Here is a 15,940-nt window from a genome sequence, read left to right on the forward strand (position 1 = left end):
TATAATAATAAATTCACATAGTTGAATCAAAAATACTAATCATGGAATAGTCTTTACTCTTTTTAACTTAACTGTTTATAAAGGTTCTATATAATATTATAATATAATATAAGTACAGGTTTTATTTTTTGTGAATACATATATTTAAAGTATTGTTGTGAATTTCATTGTTCCATCAAAAAATCCCAAAACAAAATTCATTATAGATTTTTCAGTAATATGAATTCCGTATTCCATCACTGAAATCCTCGCCATTGGTATATCTATAAGAGTCAACAGCGGCGCTGTGTCATCGGTCAATCTTGTAAACTGTCTTAAAGTATCTGATGTGCAGTCCTATTAAATTAAATATTAATGTTAAATTTAAGTTGTATGAATTATATTATACATATCATATTAGTAAGACAACTATCATATTATTATACACGTCGTAAAACTAAACGTACGTCAGGAGCTATAAAGAATAAAAGATCATATAATGCGTTTGACCGGGTCTTTGCAACTTGTTGTGCTACAGGTAGCAAAACACCTTCAGCCAATTCTAATTCTTCTTCTTGGTCTCCTTCAATAAATAACACAACTGCTGGGAACCTCTGAAGTTTTGGTAATAGTCTCGAAGAAAGTGAATAAACAAATCGTCTTCTCCAAGGGAAATACTGTAATTAAAAAAAAAAAAAATTATGTATTATTTATTAATAATTAATAAAACAAAACTTTTAATTCTTGTACCAATCCATCAGGGTCTTCTGTAATTTCCGCGCGACCATTTTCTGTGATGATATTTCCATTTTTATCAATTAATACTAGGTAAGGAATACCACGAACGTTAAAACATTCAGTTAAATTTTGTCGTAAAGTAGTATTTGAATAGGGAACAGAAGGCCAAGGCATTGATGATGCATGAGAGTTATAAGACTGTTCACTTCTAAAAAAAACAATATTTCTCTGTTTTTAGTTAACCGATTTAATCATACAAATTAAATTTAAAAAAATCTTATCTTATTTGTGATCATCTAATAAAGTAATAATTGACTACAACTACATAATTTGTCTCAAAATTTTAAAACGTCATGTTGCTATAAATTATTTTCAATTAAAATATAACTAAAAATGTAGACAAGTATAGATAAAACTACTCTGCTGTACAGTATGTGTCGAGTGTGAGCTACGCTGTCATTAACTGTGCCACTAGTCACTACCGTGATGGTTATGTTAAATTTTAAACCAAAGATGAACTATAAACCTATCATTGTATACAAAAATAATTCTGAGCGGAGATGATCAAACTTTTTGGTTATCATGGTAATTAAATAATTATTTTATTAATGATATTAAAATGTTTGTATTTTATAACTAAGAAATTACTAAAGTACAAACTAGATTCAATCTCCAATTTGCAAGTCCAAACATATTGCTCTAAGTGAATGATCAGAACATTTTTTTACTTGAAAAAGTATCTTCAGAGCAGTTCAGACACAATAAAACAATTTAAAAACACAACTTATTGTAAAATCAATACATTCTTCATTCCGCTCAGAATCTAAAATGACAATTAGTATTTATTAAAAATATAAAACATTAATTATTTAATACTTCTAATTTAATTGTTTTATATTATTTTGTCATACATATAGTTCCTGATTATTGATAACCTATATATATATTATGTAATAAAATATAAAAATAAAGGTACTAAATTTATTGTACCTAGTTTCACTTAACTTTTTTAATAATATATAGTAACAATTTCTATTTAAAATACCTGTCAGAACTGACAAAAATGATCTCGAACTGCATTCTTTTTCTTATACTATTGTAAGCATGAATGAGTTGAGGAATAAATGCTTTACATGGTGGACACTAAAATAACATTTTATACATTTTATACATTTCTTTAATACACTAAATTGTAATTAATACCCAATGCGCAGAAAAATATAGACCATAAATAGTCTCATTTGATTCATTAGAACAGGAGAGTTTTAAAGCTTCTTGACAAATTGTTTCATTCCATAAATTCGTCCATGGAAAGCTTTTTCCACTACAAGACAAAAGTTTAAGACCATTTCGAGTATAAACTTTCTTTAAATAGCCATCATTCAAAATTAATAAAGTTTCTGCATTCCCAACATGATATTTATGTCTCAAACGAATCTAAAAAATATAATATATATTTAATAATAATTATAGTAAAATAGTAAAAATACATTGTTATTTTAAAATTAAACACAACAGCATTTTAAATTATGTGATTCTAAGTAAAACTTGGGTTACTTTAGGTACCTAAAATTTATAACTCTAAAACCGATAAACATTTTGTATAAAAGAGAGCTATAAATATTTATATTAATATTCATATTTTTTTATTTATAAATAAATGTGTCTTCAACACTTTTTCATAATGTTAAGCTATAATTTTCTGCATGCATCTGACTAAAACAATCACGGAATACTATATGCATGTGCTTTTACAGCTTTGAATAATATAATTATAAAATTTTCCAAAAAAAATAAATAAAAATAAAATATTTGTACGATACATTATTTAAAATTAAATTCAGGTTAATTTATTGTTGAATTTTATATTATATATTTATTATAAACTACATATTTTATATTCTATATTACTTTTTTTATAATTTAGGGATTTGCTGTAAAAATCGCTGAGATTTTTATTGTCCTCAGAAATATTAACTAAACAGTTTTTTTAAGCTTAAAGTAGACGTTTACAAAATAGTGTAAAACTTTTGACCTCCTAAAATCTAAAATGATTATTATACATACGTATAGGTATAACGTACAACAATACTGGAAATACTTTATTATATTATATATTTATATAGATAGATTAGATTAAATTCATTAAGCATATAAAAATACACGTGAAGTTGCTCTGCAGCTGTATATCATTATATATTTATATATTTCCAAATATATATATTGTATATTATTATGTTCCTCGTAATTGAGTGTTTGAGTAATTACACTGCAATGGAAATATATATATTTTTAATTCAATGATTTAAAAAACTTCAAACATTTTAAAAGAAAAACTATTCTGATTGGAGAGTGTAGACGATATTATGTCAGATAATATTTATAAAGATAGGTATTGTATTTTATATTGTACAGTATATTTATTATGTTTATTTATGTATAATATATTACATTGTATTTTATTATTGTTATTAGTAATATAGTATCAATCTTATTATTTTCTATAAACAAATGTTGATTTTGTAACTTTGAAATATGTTAGTTTCAATAAAAAAATTTACAAGTAACCTTATATTACATATACTAGCATTAGCTTCTAAATATGAAAGATTTATATGAATATATTAATTAATCATCAAATAATTTACAAATTTTCGTGATTTTAGCGAGATCCGTTAAAATTAAAATTTCAAATGGTTATAAAATAAATAAATATGCCTGCTTATTTTCAATGTTCATATAACTTGCTATAAAAATAATGTAATGTGGGATCTTGTATTAATTTTCTAAATTTCTTAACCAAGCTAAACATGCTATCAACACTTTAAAAAATAATTTAAAAATTTAAAACTTTAATTGATTACAAATAGCTTAAAACTGCATTATTTATAGAAAATGATAATAGTGAAATGTTTAAGTTTCTACAGAGCTATATTACTATATACCTACTTGGTATAGAGTGTACCTCGTTATTGAGTAGGTTACTACCATGAATGATGTGTTAAATTTTGATTTCAATAATAAGTCATTTTACAAATGAAAAGTTTTTGGTAACAATTAGTAACTGTAACTTACCTGTACTACTAAAACGTCTACATTTAGAATCGTAATATCGTATCTTATAAACAATGATTTTTCATTGAAGTAAAACTTAACACCCACTCGGCACACACCTTCTCAATGACGATTAACGGGATATACATTACACATATTATAGTAGGTATATATTAATTTTCCAATATTATACCTACCTATATTATAATTTATTGAGCATCCCTCTATGTATTATATAAATATTTTATTGAAATATTCGTATCGACTATTACAAAAATAAATTATTCATAAATCTAATGGATAATTTTTATTTTGCAAGTAAAGAAATATGTACCTATACATACAGTAAAAAAAAAGTATTAAACTAAATCAATATTATTTAATAACATTTAACATTTTATCTTACTGCACTTCAAAAAAAAGAAAAAAAAATAGAAATCAATGTAAGTGGAGTATCAAATAAAAAAAATACATAATGTACTAAAACAATTAATTTTATATATTTTTTGAAATACTAACTATGTATTAATTAATTATTTTTATCAAAGTAAGTCTGAAATTGTTTTTTAAAAAGTGTAAAATCAATAGTACTCATATATGCTGCAGTATTATTAACCACTTCAACAAAAGCACGTAAAAAGTGTTTTATTTAATGGCTTCCTTTTAAACACTAAAATTAAAAGTATGTGGTAATGTTAATGGCAGTATTGATTTAACAATAGTCGTGGTATAAGTGTTACAATAGAGAGGGTTATTGAATGCGTAAAATTGCAATAAATCAGAAATGTTTCCCCGCTATGTTTAATGTATATGTATGCAGGTGTGTGCTGGAGAGTCATTATAAGCAAAACTGATAACCCCAGAGTAATAAAATGCAAAAAAAATTACCGAGGGTGCCAAATCTTGGGGTGATGTGATGTGCATGAAAGCTTAAATGAGAATAATATAGGAGAGTAGAGGGACTAGTTGTTATTAAAATGTGAGAAACCCGAGGGAGTTACAATAAATCGTACTTTAGGGAATGCGACCATAGGAGGTCTCTGTTGTATAATACTACTTTATCCCAAAAGTACAGTGAACACCCTACTAATTTTTTACTACGATCTGTGTTACATTATATAATATTATATTATATAGTATGTATAAATATTGCTTTAAATATTATAAATTATACAAAGTACTTTATATTTTTTATTTTTAATTACTTAATGTTAGAAAATATCAAAATATATATGATATACCTATCTATTATTTAAAAAATATTATAGAATAATGGAGTTTACATATATTTTATTGCGGACCATTTTACGGAAATTTTAAGCTCATTTCAATTCTCTTAATTTGATTCGTTTATTTTAATTTTCTCCAACATTGAAACGATATAAATAAATAATTGGATTATAGTTTTAACTTTAAAGTACTTTTAAATCCTAAATGAGTTATATCGCCAAACGACCGATCAACCATACTTTATTTTAAATATTTTAAAGTCTAATAGTATTTTCATTTTTATTTATACCTAACATTTAGAAACGAACATATCTCAACACACTTTTATGTTATACTTTAATAAGTATATAATTAGTGTGTAAACATTTGTCTGTTAAAAAGAAAAAAAATATTTATTAAAAATATTATTATTTTAAACCAACTATAGGTATATAAATATATAATACATACATTATGATTATAATTAATTTAATTTAATATATTTCTGTAAAATTTAGAAAGTATGTTTAATATTTTTATTATGAATTTATATTTTATTTTTGTGTGGAGTAAATTTGTATATTTTTACTTACTCTCTTCTCCGCGTGTTCGTAAAGAACTGAATGCCATGGAACATCACTAGTTAATTCATCAAAATACCTGCGATCATCTGATAAGTCTGGATAACAAATCTGGATAATATTCAGTGTCTTCTCGTTCTCATTTACAGTTTTATATAAATCACGTAGAGCCCGGTCGTCGGTTGCGACAGTTTCACTGCCTAATGGGACGAAATACAATGCGATTAAAGATCCATTGAACATCGACTCATTTAGCTCCACTGTCTCCGAACCATATAACAAACGATCACCGAGGAGTTCTGTTAAACGTGATGATAGACATAACTCAACAGCCATTTCTTCACATATTTACCTAAATACCTAGTATAAATAATAACAAAATTGTGTATGTATTATATTAATTCAGAAAAACAGTTTGAATTATGTATTGTATATATTAATAAATCTCAATGAGTCCGAGTATTATAGTATTTTGTATACAAAGATCATGGTTAAAATGTAAAAGAATATAAACAATATATAAACATACAATATACATTTAGTATGATCCCATACTATAAAAAATTGTAAATATAGGAGGTTTGGGTTTCAAATTATCTCACAAATATTATTGTCACAAATATTTTTGGTCACCCTATGTATCAAAGTATCAAACATTAGGTATGTTGTACATTTAAATTATATAAATACAAAAATTAATTTAACATAAACTAATGTAAATATGTAATATAATATCGAGAATAAAAAATGAATACTTAATACGGTTTAGATTGGTACAAATTAATATTAACATAAAATAATATTAAGTATCTATTGTAATTATTTATAATTCAAATACAATTTTGTGGGTTCAGATTTCTTTTTTTTTATTAAATGTAATGATATTAACATTACATTTACATTTAATATGTAATACTTTAGTAGGTATTTTGATATTATTTTTTAAATACATTTTAATAAATCAAAAGTTGTCACATTAAAAATAAAATAAAATATATCTACAAGTTATATATTGTTATATAACATCTTATACCTACTAAGTAGTATTGATTCCATCATAAAGTAAAAACATAATAACTAATATTCAATTATTTTTATAGCTATACATGAACACGTGAACACGTTAGAAATTAGATTTTATGATTATCTAATTGAAATTAGTGATTATAATATGTAATTTTTATAAACCATCACAAGAGAATATATTTAATTTAATTAGTCGAGTATTATATAAAATATAAAACTTGTATAAGCTTAAGTGTATTATGAATATCATATATTTTAACATTTGACTTAATAAACTAGTATTTGACTAAATAAAGTGTTATTATTAATACCAACCTTAATTTGAGTAAAAATTCAGAATTCCTAATTTATTTTAAACATCAAACTATATTATTTTGTCTGTGGACAATAGAATGAATCTTTTTAAAGGGTCGACAGAGCACACGGACTGACGTCATGAAGCATACTGAATTGCCGAGGCGAAAGGGAATAGGGATAAGGGATCGTAAAACTCGGCGTTGTTTATACTACATATATTTTACACGAATATGTATATGTATATGTTTGTACATATCAGATACAAACAGTATGCCACCCCTGAGGGAGAAATCCCTTTTTATTATCAACAGTAAAAGCTTTCAAATTTCTATAAATTTAATTAAATATAAATAACTCATATAAATCTCATAAATAAATAATCTCATAACAGCTATAACCAATTGAGATTTATAAGATAATCATCTTATATTTTGCTCATCGACGTAGGATTGTGGAATACATCGGTACAATAAAAATAAAAAAAATTAATCAATAATAAATCATAAAATGATGATTCTAAATAACTGAATGTAACTAGTTTCTTAAGTTTTAGTAGGTACGGTGCCTGTTTTGTAATTATACCTTTACGTACATAGGTACCTACTTAAACTCTTAAATTCTCTAACCAAACATTTTTTATACACTTTACTAGCTGTCACCCGCGTGATCCGCCCTCGTGGATAGTAGTTTGCAAATTATGGGACTGTTTCTTTGTCTCATGGTTATTTTGATCATAAAATACTATAAAATGTTAATATACCTTATACCTACGCAAAATAATAATAATTTAAGGTGTTTATAAATTTTCATAAATATACTTATAGATAATAAAAACAATTTTTTTTCTCACATTAATATCATCATTCTTACATTTGGAAAATATATTATATAATAATATCATAACGTCGTTAAATGAATAGGTAACAATAATAATGATTATTAAACAACAACATTGGACAGGGCATTTTGTGGGTTTTCGCATCATATAGTCAATCAGAGCGCTACTGACTTACAATATTACTTTTCTGTATTGGTTATTATTATTATTGGATGCGTTTTAACCTATCTTAACTACTTTATTTTTAAGATTAAGAACGTCGGTCGTACTTAGAACACAGTGACCTAAACTCTAAACCCCGCAGGACCGTTGAAAGCACCGAGCCGTTGTCACATCTCATATATGACGACAATTTATAATAATTGATTCCTCGTCGATTCTATATACGTATTCTGAAATGGGTCGTGGGAAATTGCTTAACTACAGGTACGTTTTAAACAATTATTTTAATCAATACTATAAAAGAAAGTCCCGTTTTTTTGTCACGCGACAAACCACAAATCTATACCGTTCAACATATAATAGTCACCAAATATAATAAGATTAAGTACGTTAGCCATAATTAGAACGCCGTGTAATCTATACTTCAAACTCACTTACTATTTCTAGCACTTTGAATCTGAATGGTTGGTAATTAAATTTTTTAAAATTTTATTTTTTGGTATTTATTTTATAATTACCAAGCAAAATGCTAAATTATAAACATTTTTGACTTCACCAAGATTATAAAATTGTTTTATTATTATTTAAGTGTTTTTAAAGAAGTACATTGTATATTAAGCATCCATTAAAGTATTAACTGATAGTCCACAATACGTAAAACAAAACTTAGAGGGTAAACTAAACATAATTTGCTGACATGCTGACACACCCATTAATCATTAAAATAGGTACCTATAGGAAATGTAAGTGTCAAGGACTAAAAATACATACAATTCTCGCCTTTCAAGTACCCACTTGACACTTCACACTTTGGTTTACCTGCTCCTCCTCGCTCTTAAGTCTCAATTAGAATAGAATACATTCTCCTGCAATAGTACTTGGTTTTATATGTTAAAAATATAAATTACAAGCTTTATCTTTGAATGTAAAAGTGGAAGTACTAGAATTCAGAAGAAGAAATATCATAATATATTTTCCTTATCGGTTAGACAGTTTTAAAAATGCAACTAAAAAGAGACTATTTATAGTTACTCTCCATAAATCGATAAATATTAAATTATAATCATTATTATTTCAATTATAGAAATTCTTTAACTAGAATTGATTAAATATCTATATTCATTAGATATTCAAATCATGAAAATATATTACCATTTAAAAATGCATATTTATTATTTAATAATTTTAATCAATGCACAACGTATATTATAATATATATTCCAATAAAAATTAATATAAATTAAATAAAACATTGAAAAAACGAAATCAATTTTCAAATTATTTTAAAAAAATAAGTAATATTTAAAAAAAAAATAACAAAAAATTTAGAAATAAAGATTTAAAATACAAACAATACCTACATCAATATTTTCTTTATAATTTTATTCATTATAGTAAAATAAAATTATATCTACTCCGTTTTTCAACCTGAATATCACATGGGTATTCATAATATGAGTAAAATACTTTAAGGGTTTGAGATTGTAAAATTTCATACCTAATCTTTATAATCTACTTGATTCCTAGCACAATATTTTTCAGTCTCTGCAGTCTGCACCAACAAAAAATAAACGATTTACGAGGGCCTGGGCTTAACTTTTTCTTTGCATACTAAAATTCAAAAAATAAATTATACATCAAAATTAAGTACATACTATAATATTAAAATATTTTATAATCTAGCAATAATATTTAAATATCCAATAACTAATTATTATATAAATAATACCCACTAAGCTCATACCGTTTTACATAAAAAATTCATTTAATAATTCACTAAAATTTAACGAACCAATCATGGGTCACCAAATAATGTTTTAAACTGCCATTACCTCACTATTGGTTTATTATTAATTATTATAGTACAGTTATTGTTTATGCAAACCGACATGATCCATGAATATACTTTTATTTATACTAAATAATACTATAATTATAATAATAATAGGTATACAACTGTATAAGTTAGTATATTCTATAGACCTATAAATAGTAAAGTTATATTAGTATAATAGTTTAAGCCTACACAAGATGCTAAATTGACAGCCACGAGCAATCATATACCTTTTAGTTATTACCTATGTATTAAATATTAATTAATAATTACCTATTAATTATGTTTGTAGTCAGTTGTTAGTTAGTTTAGTTTGTTACGTCGTCTGTCGTATAGTGTGCCGTCTATCAAATAATTTTTATTAGCTGTTGTAAACATGTTGTCAATACTCAGTCACTAATAATGATCTACCGACTACCGGGATATTAGTTCCAGAGTTATGGAGATATCAACTTTTGGAGTTTAGTACACAATATTATTGTGACCAACTTTACTAACCGAGGTGGATATATGCATAACCTTGATTGTGACATTATGGTAGACCAGGTAACTGTGAAACAACAGAACAAACTAGCCTTAAGATAAAGTAGAATCATTCAATCATAGATCATTTACTCAGTGTTAAAGGTCTGAGTAGAATTAATTGGAACCACTATAGTCCATAAATCAAAATATATTATCTATACCTATAATTTATGTCATTTATGATTATGAGTAAAGATCTTTACAATATAGTCTGTGAACTGTGATATAGAAGAAATTCGATAGCGATAAACGTTTTTTAATACAAAAATTACGAACACCAACATTTGAACTTTGAAACGATAGGTCTAGATAGGATTGGCTAACCAATTACCAAAGTATATACGTATAAAGAGTTATGGTCCTCTGTGTTAGATAGTAACAGTAGCATGATAAATTTAATTTATCATGAACAGTAGTGACACCGATTACAATGTGGCGGCGAAAGTATAAACCACGGACTAAGATATCTTAGTATAAACAGAATCGACTGCGGTTTTGGACATCGGAACTGATCAGACCAAATGCTGGATTATGGCGTTCACTATGTTAGCAACAAGATTTAAAATAGAATATTCTCTTAAATCATGGTTAGCAAACAGACAGCCCGAATTTCTTTGTTATCAAACGTTTCCAAAGTTAATCGCTATCGAATTACCATGGTCTTCGTGAGCTATGGTACCAAATAGTAAATACTAAGTATTCGCGGCATAATTTACGCTTTTTCCAGATATTATACAATTAAAACATCAGTATACCAATAAACTTTTAATCATGTTTCTCGGGTTTAACTTTATCCAAATACTATAGATAATCATTAATCTATACTCTTTAGCACGGTCTTAGAAGATCTAACTATCTAATATCTATATTCTATATAAATATTAAATATATATAAGTATTTTTTTTATCTAGTTCTAGTATTTGGTTTATCATTATGACTTGTGATAAGATCGCGGAAATAATTTTTATGAATATGCCACGTTATCTATGTGTATTAAATTGAACTATATTTTCCACAACAGGCTAAAATTGTGTTGGTTGCACTGTAACGTTGGCATTTCGTCAAGGAAATTGTTTGGTTAACATTTCTACTGCCATTTGTTCTACGTCTAGAAAATTGTAGCGTGCCGTCAAATTTTAATTTTTGCCCTCGACCCTCGGAAAAAAAAAACAAGGTAAGGTTTTCAAATTTGTATGTTGTATAAAAATCTCCGTCTCAAGTACCTTATATGAAACACATTTTTTTTTTTAGAAAAGATGCCAGCTAAAACGACTTCTGTTAAGAAAAGGGTGAGTAATAGCATGTTCATTAATTCTCTATTAAAAATGTGAATAACTTAGTATTCACATTGATATCTTAATAACACATTATTTCTTATTAAATCTTGAAAAATATGACAATTATACATTACTTTACATATGTTTTTGATGATGATATGATCATGGCATGTGTCGGTCACCATACACTATTTACAAAGTATCTACACATTTTTTTCATCATGAATTTGAATTATACCTGTAAATATCTATTATAAAAATTTATTTGTTTTGAATTATTTAATTTATTAAATTTTGCTTTTTGATTTGGTATAACTATATCATATGATAACAATTTTATTGGTTTAAACGTAGATTAATTTTAATGTGATATAAGACGATTAATGTTAAGCCTTATTTAAATAATGTACAGCATTAATATAGGTCTTCCTAAGGAAATTTGAAATTATACACTTACTATGTTCATAATTTTTTATTCAATCATATGTAAGGTTAAAACATTACTGCTTATCAAAGACCAAAATTCTAATAGTATGAGTAGCTTAAAAAAAACCCATTGGTTCTGCCATTTTTATCTGTGGTTATCTTGGATACTCTAACTTAATTTATTAATTTAAATTAAATATACATTTCATATCAAACATAAGTTTACATTTTTCATTTTTAGGTTCATAAAAAATTGACACTATTTAAACTACATTTACATATTATTGTATAATAGTTTAGAAAGTAATTCATTAATAATCTATACAATTATGAATAATTTTCATTGTATTTTAACATTTTAATAACAAAGAAAAATTGGTAATTTTTGTTCTGAAAGTATATATTCTCCATACTTTTCTGATTCAGCAAATTTCCAATTGTTGAGTTCAATAAATTTTGTTTTAAAACCACTAATATGGTGAATTCGATGTGTCTTTTTTCCAAAAAAATTAAATTAAAGTACCTAGTTGACAGAACAGACAAAATTCTTATCACTTAATTATTATTTATTAATATACCTATATGTAAGATTTATCAATTATTATATTTGTTATGTCTTATTTTTAGTTTGTGTCTGATGGTATGTTACGTGCTGAACTCAACGAGTTCTTAACACGAGAACTTGCTGAGGATGGTTATTCTGGTGTTGATGTCCGTGCTGCTCCATCACGTACAGAAATTGTTATTTCTGCAACACGTACCCAAAATGTATTGGGAGATAAAGGACGCCGTATTCGTGAGCTTACATCGCTCATCCAAAAACGTTTTGACTTCAAAGATAAGGCAGTTGAACTTTTTGCCGAAAAAGTAGCACAACGTGGATTGTGTGCTGTTGCCCAAGCCGAGTCATTACGTTACAAATTGATTGGAGGTTTAGCTGTTAGAAGGGCATGTTATGGAGTGTTGAGATTCATCATGGAAAGTGGTGCTAAGGGATGTGAAGTTGTTGTGTCTGGTAAATTAAGAGGTCAACGTGCCAAATCAATGAAATTCGTTGATGGACTTATGATTCACAGTGGTGACCCATGCAATGATTATGTCAATGTGGCTACCAGACACGTTTTGTTAAGACAAGGTAATTGTGATAAAGTTTGATAAAAAATTTCTTGAAAATTATTAATCACCTATTTTAAATTTGTATTTTAGGAGTTTTGGGTATCAAGGTTAAAATTATGTTGCCATGGGACCAAACAGGTAAACTTGGCCCAAAGAAGCCTTTGCCAGACAATGTCAGCGTTGCCGAACCCAAGGAAGAAATTCTGCCCATTGCACCAACCAGTGATATTAAATCTAAACCCGAAGTAGCAGTACCTGCTATTCCAGTTGTGCCTGTTGTTGGTTGAAATGATTGTATAAAATAAACTAAAGTTTTTTTTAAACACAAGTCTTGATTCTATTTTATTTATAGTTATTAATTTTTTTTATGTTGGTATCAGCAGTTTATTTTTTTTGTAAAAGTAGGAAGTTGTATAGTAGTTCACTATAACCCTATATTCTTACTCTGTGTTATACCTCTTACACAGAAGTTCTTAATGTTTTTCATCCGTGTACCGCTACTTTGTTTAAATTGTTTAGGGATTATTTACAACAAAAATAATATTTTTGGAATTGATCTAAAGATTTTAAAACAAAATACAAGCAGGATTTAATTAGATTAAAATTGTATTTTATTATTACAAATATATTTGATATTAGACTTAATTTCTAATTGAACTTTTGTGTCAGATTTGGCAACAAGTATTGCTGTATTTTAATTTTGTTGACATGCCTTGTTTTGCACATTAAAGTGGTTGCATAATACATAAAGTAAAATTCTCAATAACTTTTTGCTGTACTTTATTACTTCGTTATACAATATATTTTATAAATGTGCATGAATACCACAACTTTTTTCTATTAGTAGCCACTGATTTTCAGTTAGACTTTAAACTTATTTTTTTAAATGTTTTGAAATAAAAGCGATAGAGTTTTGTAGCGTTCTTAAGCAATCTCTTGAACCCTAAGTTTTCATGAAACAGTTTAAAAAACACTGACCTAAAGATAATCTATGGAATGAATTTAAACTGGTGACAATGATCTTGAACTGTTGCCTTATTATTTTATTCAACCAGTCCTTTTTCTTTCATTATGAATCTATAATATATATATTCCAAATTTTAGAATTGAAATTAGTCGTTGCTCTATGTAAAATATAAACTTATAATAATTTTCAATTTGTTTGGATATATTGTAATATTTTATGATGAATTGAAAATTATTTGCTAATAACATAATTTATTTTTTATGGAAATTAAAATTTATTAACTTCTTTATAATTTTAATAATTCAAGTAAACTTCTTAAACACTAAATTTGGTTTTTATGCTTAAAACTTGATGTTAATTTTTGTATCAAGTAATTATTATAGCTTTATCTCAACTTACAATCAAAATAATTATTTATTTCATTATAGTATTAATTGTTATTTCAATTTGAATGCAAAAAGGTGCAAATTGTCATAGGCATCTATGGGGGATGCAGGGCGGGCAGTTGCCTCCCAACTGAGAAATCTCCAGTGATTGGAGGGATTTACCATTAGTTGTTTATATTAATATATTAAACAATAATGTGAAAATTGGATAAAGTTGTTGACTAATTCTGAAAGAGATGCCATATTTAAATATATATATTAAGTTGTAAAAGAATTAGTAACTATCTCAGTTACAAGTTGTCCGTGTTTTTTTGTTTTTGAGAGACATTTTTCATCAAAACAAAACTTAGAAGTTCAATGCTTTAAAAACAGGAATCTGTCTAAAATATTAAAATTGATGACGTGTTTGAAACTTTAAAATATTAAAACCAGTAGATAGGCGTATGGAATTGTAAAAAGAACTTTTTAATGTACTGTATTTTTTTATTTATTATTTTTACACTTTTTCATTAGTTACCTATTTGTTATAACATTAACATTTTTCCAATTTAAATCATACATTAATAATAATAATTTAATTGTATTTTTTTTCATGCCTATTCAATTTTAATGGGTAAGTAACTTATTTCAGTTTCAAATAACCTAAATGGTTTACTTTATGTCCTAGCATTCATTTAACTTGACAGTTGGCGTATTAAGTTTAAAATTAGAGTTAGTAAATAAGTAACAGGGTTTTTTTAAATTTTAGATATTTACAAAGTTACAGGTGTTTATATTGTAATACTATGCGAGAAGAGTCACAAATATTATAGATAGGTAGAAATGTAGAATGTAAAAACTAAAATCTTACAATTTCCTTCCCATACATGGAGGTCTGGACATGCATATGTACATAGTACATATAGGTTTATAGTCTACCAACTTTGATTTTTTAGGGTGATTACTTTTTCGTCTATTTTAGGTCTTAAATTTAATTAAAAAATCAGCCACTAAACATATTGTTTTGATCATAAATTACCAACTAAAATTTAAAACTTTAAGTAAGCTATAGAATTTATGAAGGAAAAAGTTCCTTAGAACTTACCTAATATTTTTTTCAGTAAAAAATGCTTCATTTAGTTATCAATGTAGAATCAAAAAATAAATAATAATATATAAAATATAATTTATCAATGTTAGATATTCTAAAGAAATCATTTCTTAACTTAGTTTAAAGCAATCAATTAACTGTGTCTTAAGGGCTAAGACGATTAACAACTGTAATCTTTTATTGATTGTATGGCAGCTATTGAAGAATGTTTATGTTTGAGCTTTAGATATAATAATTTTTAATTACTTTAAAATTAAATATCACAACACTACTATATTATTATAAATTATCTGGGCTAGCCTAAACATAACCTATTATCCATATTCCATGTACAAAATAATATTTTAACTTTCTCAGTAAATAAGAAAATTGTTTATTAATTATATAGATATTTTTTTCTATATAAAGACTATAAACACTAATGTTAAAAGACA

At 25.8% G+C, this 15,940-nt stretch overlaps 2 protein-coding genes across 3 annotated transcripts; one reads left to right on the forward strand and one right to left on the reverse strand.

The window, feature by feature from the left end:
* Positions 1-21: 21 nt before the first annotated feature.
* Positions 22-7,051, reverse strand: LOC114131572 (nucleoredoxin-like). Its single transcript, XM_027996824.2, has 7 exons — positions 6,903-7,051; positions 5,574-5,921; positions 1,921-2,154; positions 1,763-1,860; positions 730-925; positions 447-656; positions 22-336 (listed from the first exon to the last, which is right to left on the reverse strand). The coding sequence occupies exons 2-7, from the start codon at positions 5,895-5,897 to the stop codon at positions 145-147; spliced, it is 1,254 nt and encodes a 417-aa protein (XP_027852625.1). The 5' UTR covers positions 5,898-5,921; positions 6,903-7,051; the 3' UTR covers positions 22-144.
* A 4,218-nt stretch (positions 7,052-11,269) lies between these two features.
* Positions 11,270-13,391, forward strand: LOC114131587 (40S ribosomal protein S3). 2 transcript variants are annotated; one of them, XM_027996841.2, is made up of 4 exons: positions 11,270-11,418; positions 11,496-11,533; positions 12,575-13,082; positions 13,154-13,391. In XM_027996841.2, exons 2-4 carry the CDS (start codon positions 11,501-11,503, stop codon positions 13,348-13,350), a joined length of 738 nt encoding a protein of 245 aa, XP_027852642.1. In that variant the 5' UTR covers positions 11,270-11,418; positions 11,496-11,500; the 3' UTR covers positions 13,351-13,391. The 2 variants fall into 2 exon arrangements, with proteins under 2 accessions (XP_027852642.1, XP_027852643.1); XM_027996842.2 differs by having other exon boundaries at positions 11,304-11,418; positions 11,501-11,533.
* Positions 13,392-15,940: the final 2,549 nt, after the last annotated feature.

Source organism: Aphis gossypii, chromosome 2, assembly GCF_020184175.1.
Source record: "Aphis gossypii isolate Hap1 chromosome 2, ASM2018417v2, whole genome shotgun sequence".
Classification (NCBI taxonomy): domain Eukaryota; kingdom Metazoa; phylum Arthropoda; class Insecta; order Hemiptera; family Aphididae; genus Aphis; species Aphis gossypii.

What these genes read in the sequence shown, in the direction of transcription:
- LOC114131572 (XM_027996824.2), bottom strand. Translation starts at nt 5,897, where the DNA reads ATGGCTGTTGAGTTATGTCTATCATCACGTTTAACAGAACTCCTCGGT. An exon ending in ATTTTTGTCAGTTCTGACAG is followed by an intron (nt 926 to 1,762) that starts GTATTTTAAATA and finishes TGTTTTTTTTAG; the next exon opens with AAGTGAACAGTCTTATAACT. An exon ending in CAGAAGACCCTGATGGATTG is followed by an intron (nt 657 to 729) that starts GTACAAGAATTA and finishes TTTTAATTACAG; the next exon opens with TATTTCCCTTGGAGAAGACG.
- LOC114131587 (XM_027996841.2), top strand. Translation starts at nt 11,501, where the DNA reads ATGCCAGCTAAAACGACTTCTGTTAAGAAAAGG. An exon ending in CGACTTCTGTTAAGAAAAGG is followed by an intron (nt 11,534 to 12,574) that starts GTGAGTAATAGC and finishes TCTTATTTTTAG; the next exon opens with TTTGTGTCTGATGGTATGTT. An exon ending in ACACGTTTTGTTAAGACAAG is followed by an intron (nt 13,083 to 13,153) that starts GTAATTGTGATA and finishes TTTGTATTTTAG; the next exon opens with GAGTTTTGGGTATCAAGGTT.